Consider the following 13,609-nt stretch of genomic DNA (forward strand, 5'->3'; position numbering starts at 1 on the left):
CTTGGGGCTTCCCTGGTGGCGCAGCGGTTGAGAATCTGCCTGCTAGTGCAGGGGACACGGGTTCGAGCCCTGGTCTGGGAGGATCCCACATGCCGCGGAGCAACTGGGCCCATGAGCCACAACTACTGAGCCTGCGTGTCTGGAGCCTGTGCTCCGCAACAAGAGAGGCCGCGACAGTGAGAGGCCCGCGCACCGCGATGAAGAGTGGCCTCCGCTTGCCACAACTAGAGAAAGCCCTCGCACAGAAACGAAGACCCAACACAGCAAAAATAAATAAATAACTTAGGGCTTCCCTGGTGGCGCAGTGGTTGAGAGTCCGCCTGTCGATGCAGGGGACACGGGTTCGTGCCTCAGTCCGGGAGGATCCCACATGCCGCGGAGCGGCTGGGCCCGTGAGCCATGGCCGCTGAGCCTGCGCTCTGCAGCAGGAGAGGCCACAGCAGTGAGAGGCCCGCGTACCACAAAAAACAAACAAACAAAAAAATAAATAAATAACTTAATAAACTCCTACCCTCAACATCTTCTTACAAAAAAAAAAAAAGAATATATTCATTCTAATTTAGGTCATCCTGGGAAGTGGGGGAAATGGACTTTATTGAATTCAGATTGTACTTACGAGCTATGTGATCTTGAGCAAGTTACATACAAAACCTCTCAGCATTAGTTTCCTTATCTATAAAAGAGGGAAAATAACACCTAATATCACCCTCATGGGGAAGTCTAAGAAATAAATAAAACAGAGATAAAATATACAAAAAGTTTAGCAGAGTGATTGGCCCATCAGGAATAATCAAAAAATGGTAGTTATAAAGCAAAAATAATATGTAATAAACTAATTAGATGGAATAATTACCACATCAATCTAGATATTATGTAACCAAAACACTCCTGCACAACAGAATGCATTTTATCAGGTTTCTAAAGATTTGTTGCCCGGGTATACTTTATCTCATGTTTGTTGTTCAGTTATCTATTCTTTCAGAGTCAGATCACATTACCGAATCAGAAGAGAACAGCTACTCAAGAAATCCTGAGGCTCAGATTTAGCTACAGGGTTTGAATTCTGCATTTCTTCTCTCTGGCATTAGGAACATTTGCTTTTAGTTTCACAGGTAAAAGAACATTTATATATATATATTGGTAGAAAAAGCTAGCTAATGTGAAGGCAAGAAAAGAACTCCATAGTCCGAAAACTCATCTTCTATATTAAAAATTTAAAACCCCATTAATAGTAACACTTTTTCCAGGCCTTTTCAAAATGAGACCTGCTATTTGTTCGTTTTCTTTTTATTATGGAAAATTTCAAAACTAAACAGAAGTAGACAGTATAATGATCCTCATGTACTCATCACCTGGTTTTGACAATTACTAACTCACTTCATCTATACTCTTACTTCCTTTCCCCCACCCACACCATTCTGAAGCAAATCCCAGGCATATTATTTCATCTGCAATTATTTCAGTACATATTTCTAAAAAATAAGGACTCAAAAAACACAGCCACAACATCATCACTACAAATTATAATTAGTCCTTAGTAACATCAAATATCCGATGTTTAAAGTTTTTGGTTGTCTATAAATGACATAAACATTTGCTATTGTTCTTTTTCAGATTGCTTATTTGAATCGAGATGCAAATGACGGTACACGTTACAGCTGGATGATATGTCTCTTATGTTTCTTTCAACCTCTATGTTTCTCCTTCAGCTCTATTTTTTTCTTGCAATTCATTTGTTGAAGAAATTAGGTCCTGCATATTTGCCCCACTGTTTGGATTTGTTGCTTACATCCCTGTTGTGTCATTTAACATGTTCTTTACCATATTCTTCTGTGCCCTATATTTCCTGTAATTTGATAAATCTGATATAGAGGCTTGATCAGATTCAGGTTCTAATTTGTTGGCAAGACTTCTTCACAGGTGATGATATAGTCTTCCATCACACATGGAACACAAGAGGACACACATAAAGTATGGTTGTCTCTCTTGTGATAGTAGCAGCCATTGGTGATCAATGTCTAGATCCATTAATCCATTAGGGGTTGCAAAAATAGTGATATTCTAATAATAATTCAGTCATTCCTATTTCTTTCACTTTTTTTTTTTGGCTGTGCTGGGTCTTCGTTGCTGTGTGCAGGCTTTCTCTAGCTGCCGTGAGAGGGGGCTACGTGAGCGGGGGCTACTCTTTGTTGAGGTGCGTGGGCTTCTCATTGCGGTGGCTTCTCTTGCTGTGGAGTATGGGCTCTAGGCACGCAGGCTTCAGTAGTTGCAGCACGCAAGCTCAGTAGTTGCGGCTCGCGGGCTCTAGAGTGCAGGCTCAGTAGCTGTGGCACAGGGGCTTAGTTGCTCCGTGGCATGTGGGATCTTCCCAGACCAGGGATCGAACCCGTGTGCCCTGCATTGGCAGGTGGATTCTTAACCACTGCGCCACCGGGGAAGTCCCCCTATTTCATTTTTTTTAACGGAAATACTTCTATAAGGAGAAATTTCCCCTGATCTACCACTTGGAAATTTGGCTTTACCTGGTGTTATTTTCTTGGAGAAGGGTAACATATTAATTAACACATTGGCAGTGACTAACTTATCCTATAAAAAGATGTGGTGAATCATTTTCTTTATGATTGTAGAAACCGTCACCTTGAAGGAAAAGGAGAATATAACCATAACCGAAGGAGAGGAAGTAAATGGTGATCAAAAACCTAAGATATCTGGGAAGAGAAGAAAGAAACACAGACGCTTAAAGGTAACACTTTGCTAAGTCTGTTCTTATCTGGCATATAAATTCCTATTTGGAAGCCCACCTTAAGGCTTTGAATACTATCAATATTTACTTACTGAGGTGTCCTGCATTCTTATCCCCTGTTCAGATCTCTCCCCAGACTTTGCACAGCTGTCAAAATTCTACCTGACATGGCAACTTTGATGTCTAAAAGACATTTCAGAGTTAACATATCTTACATGGAACTTTTAGTTTCACCTCAAAAGTGTGACTCAGATATTCCCTATTTCACTAAATGGCAGCACCATCCACCAGTTACTAAAGCCAAAATAACAGGAGCAGTCTTTGACTCCTTCTTTTCTCCAATCCCTATAATCAATCAATGAATCACCAAGTGCTGTTCATTTTGAGATTATTAACTTCTATTATTAATGACACCACCCTAAACCAAGTCACAGCTGTTGAGAAACGATCGTGCTATTACAATAAGTCTTCTGGCATCCCTGCTGACATGTTGGCCTCCTCTGGAACATTCTCCACAAGAAGGGAGAGTGATCTTTCTAAAATGTTAATCAAGGACCATGAGCTGATAATTGTTGAAGCTGTGTGATGGATTCATTATACTAATTTCTTCCCCTCTTTATGGGTTTGAAATTTTCCAAATTAAAAAAATAAAATGTTATTCAGATTATTTATCTTAACTTCTTACTATTTTACTTCTCGGCTGACTCCTCTATGTTCTTAAAATAAAACCAAATGGCTGTGAGCCCCAGCCAGCCCTCAGTCTACATGTCTAGCTTTATCTGATGCCACTCTTCTTGCTCAGCCTGCCCAGGCCATAACCTGTCAGTTCTGAGAACTCTTTAAAGCTCTTTCTTATCTTAGAGCATTTGTACTTTTCATCCCCTCTACCAGAAAATGATCATTCCCTAGCTCTTTGCAAGGCTGGCTCCTTCTTCCTTCAGGTCTCAGCAAAACTTCACTTCCTTAGAGACGCCTTTTTTTTTTTTTGTGGTACGCAGGCCTCTCACTGTTGTGGCCTCTCCCGTTGCGGAGCACAGGCTCCGGACTCGCAGGCTCAGCGGCCATGGCTCACGGGCCCAGCCGCTTCGTGGCACGTGGGATCCTCCCGGACTGGGGCATGAACCCGCATCCCCTGCATCGGCAGGCAGACTCTCAACCACTGCGCCAGCAGGGAAGCCCGGACCGGGGCACGAACCGTGACCCCTGCATCGGCAGGCGGACTCTCAACCACTGCGCCACCAGGGTAACCCAGAGAGGCCTTTCTTAACCACTCAGTCTAAATTAGATCTTCCTTCACCACTACTCTCTGTCACATTATTCAGTTTATTTTATACCTTACCACAATTTATAATTATCTTGTTTGTTTATATTTATATAGATATACTTACTTGTTTATTATGATAAGAAATTAACTTGAATGAATATTGAAAGATATGTGAAGGCATATACCCACTCACATTCTATTCTATTCATGTTATAATTCCACTTCTTTGAGAAACTGGTGGATAGAATACAAATTTTAATAATCTTGCTTCATAAACAAAATAAGATTTTGACTAGGAGAGTAACTTCTTGAAATTGAAATTTTAGGAAGAGAGTGATATGAAATTTGGATTGGTGAAGAAGAACATGGAATTAGAAATCTCTATTTGAATATAGTCTCTCTTTGATTCTAAACTGCCCAATATTTTTTTAAGTGCTGAATAATTTTAAGCGACAGTCATTGTTTGATTTAAATATCTAACCTCTGAAATTATATTTTGTATGATTAACATGACACCTCTCTCATTTTTACGACCAATACATTTATGTTTTATCAGCTGTTAATTTCAGGCAATTCTCCTAGTGGTATGTTAAAGAACTCAGTATTTTTGCAGATTCTGTCCTCTCCCAATCATTGCCCTGACTCAAGAGTCATAGGATTCATTTAAATTTAGTTAGACCAAAAGCAAGGCTACATAAGCCAGCCTACCAAACCAGGGAGCAGATGGAAATTATCTGCCAGTAATCTAAAGGATGTCCCTGGCATGACAGAATTTTAGAACTGGAAGATATCTTAGAGATCATGTAATAATCCAAACCGCTCATTTTAAAGGGGGGGAAACTGTTGTTCTAACAGGTTTACAGACTTACTCTTCCCAAAATAAAAGATAATATCCTAATCTGGTCATTCAAGTCATTGTCAGAAGACCCTTATGGAATTGTATATTAAATCTGTATCATATCAAAATCTGGAACACAGGGCTTTTATGTCATAAATCCATGATTTTCAGTATAGTAAGATAACGCCTCCTTCTCCCTCCTTTCCAGCACCTTTGGAGCCTTAAGTCTTTTCAAATTATTCCAGTGACCTCTGCTGTTCCTGAGATAGTATCAACACTTCAATATTTTCTTGTTTTAAAAAATGGTTTGATTTACTAACATGCCAAACTAATAGTACATAAACTCAACAGAACACATTTCATATTGGCACCTCCTTCAAGTCTATTAGCCCAAGGTGGGTTACTAGCTGCACATAATTTAAATTTTGTTCAGATTCTTTGAAAATTTACTTGTAGATTTGACGGGTGTTGTGAGTACAGAAGATGGATATCTCTTCGTAAAATAAATCGGTACCCAAATTGATAATGCTGTGGTGGGCTGGTGGCAACGCTGATTAAGCATTTATGGGGCTCAAGTCCATTATAGCCATTGAGCACTCTGATGCACAAAACATTTTAGAAGCTAGAAAGAATTTAGTACCCCCTTATAGAAGGACTTGCATTTCACATAGTTAAGGGGCCCAGGGCAAGGCTTTATAATCTATTTGCTCCATATAACTTGGATATGTCACCACAGCAGTTTTCCCAGCTGCTGATGACAGCCTCACTTGCCTGTTCAGACAGTGATGGACCCTAACCATCTCCTTGTTTAGGGTTTTAAAACATGCCCATAAAACGACAGGGACCTTGAAAGCCCATTTAGATCCTTTCCTCTCTTCTGGTGGAACCACACCCAAACCGTTCCAACCAGATGAAACTCACTCCTGTTTTTACATACGTAGCAGAGAGACTCCATAACATTTCATCTGGGCACTCAGAGTGGGCAGAACTCTGGTGGCAATTCCATCCCTCACTGCAGGACTCTGACATCCCAGAGCTGCAGCCAATTTCCTTCCTGACCGCTGAAACCCAGCTAAGCAGCTCGGAGCGCTCTGCCACGACCCCCAACCGGGTGGACTGGCCTCGACCAAACGGGTGGCCCCAGCACACTTGCAGGGTGTGGCCCGGGGCTACAAAGGTGTCCAGAAAGTAGGGGACCCGGGGCCGCAACGGGAGGGGCAGGGTGGGCGCGCGCCGCTCTCGCGAGAGCTCACGCGATAGGGGCAGCGAGGGGCTGCAGACGAAGTGCCGGGGGAGCAACGCTGCGGTCGCGGTGGTTGTTCTCTGCGCAGGAGGCTAGTGGCCCTTTCCCCGCCCCTTTTTCTTTCTCCTCCCACTGAGTGATTCAAGCCTTGCGCTTCCCACTTCCGCCCCCTCTGCCAGCCATTGGAACTAGCAAAGCCGAACAAGTTGCGGCCGCCGAGCAGCCGGCGCTCCCCGCCTCCTCATCCTCTCCTCCTCCTCCTTCTTCTCCTTGCCTGGCCGCCGACGTCGCCGCCACCCCGAGGCCTCGCGACCGCCGAGCCCGCAGCCCACGCCACGGCCGACATGAGCTTCTTGTTGTGAGTAGCCAGGCCCAGCGCGCACCGGCTTTGTTCAGGAGACCTGGGCCGCGGGTCCCCCACCCCTCTCCCAGCTTTGCCCCTAGCTGCTTGACCCGGGCGTTCCCACCCACCAGGTCTCGGGGAACCTGCCCCGAATGCTCGCGCTGCCTGACCGCCGCCGCCTCCCCGGCCCGCTTCGAGCAGGCGAGGAATCCTCCGGCCCCCAAGGAGGCTCTTTCTCCCCGGACCCCAAGTCCCGACACACCCCGATGCCTGCGTCCACATTTCTTCATCACCCCAACCTTTCCTCTCGCTCTTCTCTTGAGTTTGTTTGCACGCTCTATGTAGATACCTCCCACTCTTCCGCAAGACCCGTATCCGACGCGTGCCCGGTCGCCTGTCTCCGTCTCCCCTGTTCATTGCTTTTTTTTCTGGGTCCCAAGCACAGAAGATAGAGCTTCTACTTTCTTCCGTCCCCCCAGGACCCTTTTCATTCCCCACTTAGGTTTTAGGAGTGGGAAGTTGGGGTGACAAGTCTTGTGGATTTAACACAACGCGGCTGCTTGCGCGTCAGGATCTTCTGGTGACAACCTGGGGTCTTGGGGACTGGAGCGCCTTGCTTTCCCGAGGTGCCCCTCCTCCCAGCGTGCTCCCCTGAAGCGTATGGACTCTATCTTTTTAGACAACCACCATATAGGGTCTGGGTAGTGTGCCTTGGGTTGATTAGGGAGTTGTTTTGCAAATCATTTGTAAATGCCAACTCAGCGTCACATTTAGTGCTCGTCATTATTTCCCTTATCGTTTATTGCAGACGAGTTGAGGGGGATGGGCAGAAAGATGGGGTGGCCGGATGGGAGTATGGTGGCAGCAGACAAGCCTCAGCTCCTCCGAAAACAGGACCTTACACCCTGGGGAATTACTCTTTTGAAGGCTTCGCTGTGATTCACCTATGTTTAATCTGTGGTTAGAAAGCTAATAAAAACTCGGAGATTGAAACCCACCCCATATGCTCTTTTACCGTTGTGGAGAAAATTAGCATTTAAAGATTTTTTTCTTTCCCCACCTCCCATAATTTTTCGTCATCACATTGGCACCTGAATCCTGAGAATTTAATTAACCCTTATTTTCACAAGCTTATATCTAGAACGTTAATCCTTTTTAGGGTGATTAAGCAAAACTGAGCCATCACAGAGGCTAACCAGCGGGTGGACTTGCTAATGTTTCTCATATGCACAGCGGGTGCCTGGCTTGTGTCAACCTGCCCAACACATTTGAGCTTATGAAACCTCTTTCTTAGGCTCATCCTAGAAGTTGATTCTGAGTTTGTCAGATAGGTAGTACTAGATGAGAGGACTGAGTGATTTCATAAACGTCTTTGCTTCCTATTTTAGTTTGAATCAAGATAGCCAAGCATCTCCACTTGAAACTTCTCATCTTGAGTATTTTGTGCATTGCTGTTTTTTGATTTCTTCAAGAATTTAAAAGCTGTCTTTGAAATAGCAATGTAGATATGTCCTTGAATGCTTCTGATGGGCCTGTGTCTCTTGGAACTCATAGCTAAAATTGTTTGAAGCAGGGAAGAACCAGATTTGGCTGAAACTAGGGGATAGAGAAGGTTTGGGTGGTATTTTCTGAATATAAATACAATAGTATCCTGCTTTTCCGTGGCTCAGTAATAATTACAGAAATGTAATGGATAAGTTCATTATCCTGAAGCATATTAGCTGCATAAGAAGAATCTTGCCATAACTAATGTAGATGGCACATTAGAGGGTTGGTACTATTTGGAACACAATTTTTCAGTCAGGTCACACGTAGCAGTTAATAAATTCTCAAGATATTTTGCCCGTGTGCTGCTTGACAGTCCAGAAAATTTAATCTCATATTTTTGGTTTTGATTTTTGTCCACCGATAGTTTAAAATCTGAAGCGAACGCCTCGTAAGTAGAAATAATTATTATCAGAAGTGAAAGAACAAAGTTTTGGTTATTATCTATTTGTTATTTGGTATAATTTCCTGAATATTATTTCTGTACAAACAGATAAGCAGAGAAAATAAGAGTTGCAGTTTAGGAGTTAAATACAAATATTTCTCTCCGGTTCTTGGAAGCTTATTTGTAAAGTGGCTATAAGTGGATGAAGCTGCAAAAATAAGGGCAATGTGAGATAGGGTTATGAAGGTGATGACTCATAACTCTTGAGGGCTTTAAGATTGAAGAAAAGAATTATTGATTTAAAAAACATCATTCATTGTGCAGGCACTGGTTCAGAATAAATTTGCACTGCTTTGATTCTAACTGGGACGAACCTTTGGTTGTGCTGCATATTGGCCTGTGTGTGTCTTCAAATTAAGCTAAACTCCCAGATAGTGCATACAAAAACTTCACAGGAACCTAATTTAACTTTGTAGACTCAAATCTTTAAACACATCCATAGTACCTTCTGTGTGCTAGGCACTGTGCAAGATGTGAGACTCTCGAAATGGTAGACAGTGTATAAACAATCATCTGTAATAGATGCAATACAAGCATAGGGGTCCAAAGAATACAGAGTATTGTGTTCTATTTGAGCAGGGGGAGATTTCATGAAAGAAGTGATGGATAGTTAATGGAAGGTATAACGAGTTCTCTAAAAGGGTAAGGGGAAATGGGAGATTTCAGTTAGAGGGAACATCATGGAGGCATGATATTGCCTGTGAATTCTCCATTTTCAGGTTTGTTCAAGAGGCTGTAGAATTTGGGAGCTAGATTGGGTCTATCAGTAACACAGCTTACTCCTCTCTTTTCTGCTAAAGTGGCAAAATCACCAACCTCACGTTACTGGCCTAATTATTGGCCAGGGTAGAATTGGAACACAGGTCTCTTGACTTAGCGTTTTTCCTCCCCTGACATTTTATGCATATAAAATTGAGGGAGATTTAGGATCAGAGTGAGTGCTTAACAGTCATTCAAAAACTATATAGAGTGTTCTCTATGTTTCTAGCATTTTTAGATTGCAAGTCTCTTCTGACGTGGAATTCCACAGAAACATTTGACTAGGAAAAAACCAAGGTGTAATTTCCTAATGTAAGACTGCTTGGTTGGAACAGAGTTAGAACAAATATAGTTAACTTTAAAACAGAAGTTTGTAGGAAGGTGGTTTAGGAATGAGAATGAATATAAACCAGATCTGTTTCTGTATAGGAAAAAACAAAGAGGTTGGGAAAGGAAGGAAATATTTATTGAACATTATGCTAGACAGCTGCCATTTGTGTTTTCAAAAGAATAGCAGTTTGGGAAAGGGACCCAGGGTTTTAGCTGTGTTTATACGTGTCTCTCTCTGTCTCCCTCTCTGCTTCTCTCTTCTCTCTTCCATCCTTCTTTCCTCCAAACACCTCCCCCTGCCCCGCCCCCCTTCCCTTACCAGCATCTTTGTTTTCAGGCAGATGATTCAGCTGATTTTAGTGCTTCAATATCCTCACCTGTAAAAGAAATTAATAATAAAAATAGCCTGCTAAGTGCTTACCATGTGCCAGACACCAAATGCTTTAGATAAGTAACTCAATTTAATAACTAGCAGGAACCCCATTTTTACAGGTGAAGAAACTGGCAAAGAGAGGTTAAATAATTGGTTCAAATTATGTAGCTAGTAAGTGGGGTCGCTGGGATTTGAATCCTGGCAGTCTAGATCCAGAGAACCTACCTCATATTACCTTATCTCTAATTGATAAAATTATATTAAAAGGTGGTATTCAGATAGGCCTTGTTTTTAAGAGAAGTCTTTCATGACCAGGTATTAGTATCTCATACTGTGAGGACTGCTTTCTAAGGGTCATCAAGAATATAATGGTGGAAGAGAAAATAGAAACCTTTAAATTTAAATAATACTTTAAAATTATTTTTGACTTTTATTTTTAGTGTAAGAATAATACTAGTTGATTCACTTTGTTATACAACGGCAACTAACAACAATGTAAAGCAATTATACTCCAATAAAGATGTTTTTTTAAAAAAGAAAGAATAATACACACGTTGGAGTAATCACAAAATACTTAAAAGGAAGAAAATAAAAATCTCTTACACCTTCAGAGATAACTGTTGTATTTTGTGATATCACTTCCTAATCTTTTCTGTCACGGTTTTGTTTGTACATATGTAAAAATACACAAATGGGTCCCTACTGTCCATAGACCAGGTTTTTCACTTGTGAATTTTTTATGTCAGTATACTTCTACAGCATCACTTTGAGTGGCTGTTGACCAAGTATTATCTTTACAGTTTTGTTATCTGACCAACCAATTTAATATGTTACGCTTTTCGGGGGTGGGGGGGAGGGAGTTGAAGTAAGTATGGTCATCTTTTCAGAATTACAGTTTTGGGAATTGCAAATATCAATACTTGGCTGTCCTTAGTTTATTCTTACCATGTGATACAGGATTGCTTTTGTTTTACATTACTGAGTGCAAAATAATTACTATGTGATTACTTTTACCATTAACGACTTTTTTCCTTGATGTACTTGAAGAGTTTTTGTATCTTTCGAGTTTCTGATATATGAAAGCACATGTAGTACTTGTCTTCAACTGTATATTTGATTAGGAGGTATTGAAGCAGCATACTTGTGTTACTTCTTGAAAAATACAAGAAAAATGGTATCTATTAGGAATGTTAAGTCCTATAGAGAAGTTTTAAACTCTCCTTTCTTCCAACATTCCATTTTTTAAAAGATTGAGATTTAATTGATGTATAACATTAGTTTCAGGGGTATAACTTCCAGTTTTGTTTTGTATCAATTAACTAATTTAAGGCCATCTTTTATAGCATGCTTAATTAAAGTGTAGCTGTGAAACCTGTTCATTTGCAGAAGTGATTTTTAAGTTTTATTTTGAAACATTTTCAAATTTTTAGAAAAGCTGCAAAGAATAGCACAAAGAGCTCCTATATATTCCTTATCCAGAGAACCCATTTAGTTTCATTAGTTGCTCCAATAATGTCATCCTCAGCAAAAGGATCCAGTCAGGAATCATGTATCACACCCAGTTTTGTGTGTGCTGCCTTCTTCAAACTGAAACATTACCTTAGTTTTTCCTTGACTTTCAGGATTTTTATATCTTTGAGGACTACAGGCCAGTCATTTTGTAGAATATCTCTGTTTGAGTTTGTCTGGTGTTTCCTTGTGGTGAGACCTGGTTGTGCATTTGAGGCACAAGTATCACAGGCGTGATACATGTTTTTCTTACAGCATCTTATCAGGTGCACATAATGTATGTTTGTCCATTGTTGGAAGTGATTCCTTTGATTAAAGTGTCTATAAAGATTCTCCAGTATAAAGTTATTATATATTTTTTCTTTTTGTGATTAATATTTTGTTGGGAGCTATTTTGAGATTATGTAACTATCTCCTTCCATTTTCACCTACTAGTTTGAGTGTTCATTGATATTTCTTCTCTATGATGCTTGCCAATATTCTAATTCTGTCATTGCTTTTACACTTATTATTTGACATTTTTACTGTAAGGGATCACTTATTCTTCCCATTTATTTATTTTTTGTAGTATCAGTGTGGACTTATGGGTTCCTATTTTATTTAATGAGTTATAATCTGTAATCATTATTTATTTTGGTGCTCAGATTGTCTCAGTTTTAGCTAGTTGGAGTCCTGTTCATGCTGGCTTCTGTGTCCCTTTGATTTGTTCCTGTCTTTCTCTGAGTACTCCATTACTTTCTGGCATAACCAGATATTCCAGGTTTATCTTTTTTTAAAAAATTTATTTATTTAATTAATTTATTTTTGGCTGCATGGGGTCTTCGTTGCTGTGTGTGGGTTTTTTCTAGCTGCAGTGAGCGGGGGCTACTCTTCGTTGCGGTGCACAGGCTTCTCATGTGGTAGCTTCTCTCGTTGCGGAGCATGGGCTCTAGGCGTGCGGGCTTCAGTAGTTGTGGCCCACGGGCTCAATGGTTGTGGATCACGGGCTCAGTAGTTGTGGCTCACGGGCTCTAGAGTACAGGCTCAGTAGTTGTGGCGCAGGGGCTTAGTTGCTCCACAGCATGTGAGATCTTCCCAGACCAGGGCTCGAACTCGTGTTCCCTGCATTGGCAGGCAGATTCTTAACCACTGTGCCAGCAGGGAAGTCCCCCAGGTTTATCTTATACTTTCTCTGCCTCAGTCCTGGAACTGGCCATTTCTCTAAGGGCCTTGGTTCTGGCCAGTGATGAATAGTATTTGGAAACCAGAATTTAGGTGATAGGTGTGCTTATTACTACATATGTTTTGCTGCTCCCAGGCCCTCTCATTGGACAATGCTAGAAAATACATACCCATACAAATTTACATCCAAATATTTTATTCTGTATCTATCCATATATACCCAATGAGTTCACACTAATTCCTGCAGTTCTGAGCACAGGGTTCATCCTAGTCTTATCCCTTTACGTATTTTTCACTTTCTCCTTTGTCAGTGAGAAACCTGGATCCCATTATCTTCAATATACTTATTTGTTCAGACCTCTGTATATATAGCTATTCTTCTAACTCTGCCTGGCCACCTTCCTTGTGGCTTGGCCTCCAGCTGTCATCCAGCCACCATTACTCTTCTCCTGAGCATGTGTGGACCCCTCCTTCAGCCATATTAAGGATGAAAGTAGTCTGAGACTCCACTATGTGTGGTATGAGTGTGATAGTAATCTAATTTTTTTCCCCATGAATCCTGTGTTTAGGACCAATACCTCAGAGATGTTGGGAGGATGAGATATCCTGAACGTAAAAGGCCTAGCTCAGGGTTTCCCTGGTGGTGCAGTGGTTGAGAGTCCACCTGCCGATGCAGGGGAAGCGGGTTCGTGCCCCGGTCCGGGAAGATCCCACATGCCGCAGAGCGGCTGGGCCCGTGAGCCATGGCCGCTGAGCCTGCGCGTCCGGAGCCTGTGCTCCGCAACGGGAGAGGCCACAGCAGTGAGAGGCCCGCGTACGGCAAAAAAAAAAAAAAAAAGGCCTAGCTCAATGTGCAGCAGTGATATCTAGTTCATTGTCAATATCTCAACAGTGTGATGGTTGCTTGTAGCTGTTATTATTTTTTATAAACATAGTCATCATTTCTGATTACTAAATCATAGCCAATTTCTGTAGGTTTATTATCATATGTATTAGTGCTACTTTGATTTTCTGAAGTTAGAACTTAAAAGCAGGAGTTTGAAGGTAAACAAAAAT

At 41.5% G+C, this 13,609-nt stretch overlaps 1 protein-coding gene across 2 annotated transcripts in view; it reads left to right on the plus strand.

Moving 5' to 3' along the window:
- Window positions 1-6,229: 6,229 nt before the first annotated feature.
- The window catches only part of MOB1B (MOB kinase activator 1B), a 51,282-nt gene continuing 43,902 nt past the window's right edge, over window positions 6,230-13,609 (plus strand). Inside the window, exon 1 of one of the 2 annotated variants that reach the window (XM_007112710.3) lies at window positions 6,230-6,446. In XM_007112710.3, the coding sequence (XP_007112772.1) occupies window positions 6,433-6,446 (14 nt within the window). In that variant the 5' untranslated portion in view covers window positions 6,230-6,432. The remainder of the gene's footprint in view (window positions 6,447-13,609) is intronic. The other variant, XM_028491891.2, reaches the window with a different exon arrangement.

The sequence above is a fragment of the Physeter macrocephalus genome, chromosome 7, assembly GCF_002837175.3.
Source record: "Physeter macrocephalus isolate SW-GA chromosome 7, ASM283717v5, whole genome shotgun sequence".
Classification (NCBI taxonomy): Eukaryota; Metazoa; Chordata; class Mammalia; order Artiodactyla; family Physeteridae; genus Physeter; species Physeter macrocephalus.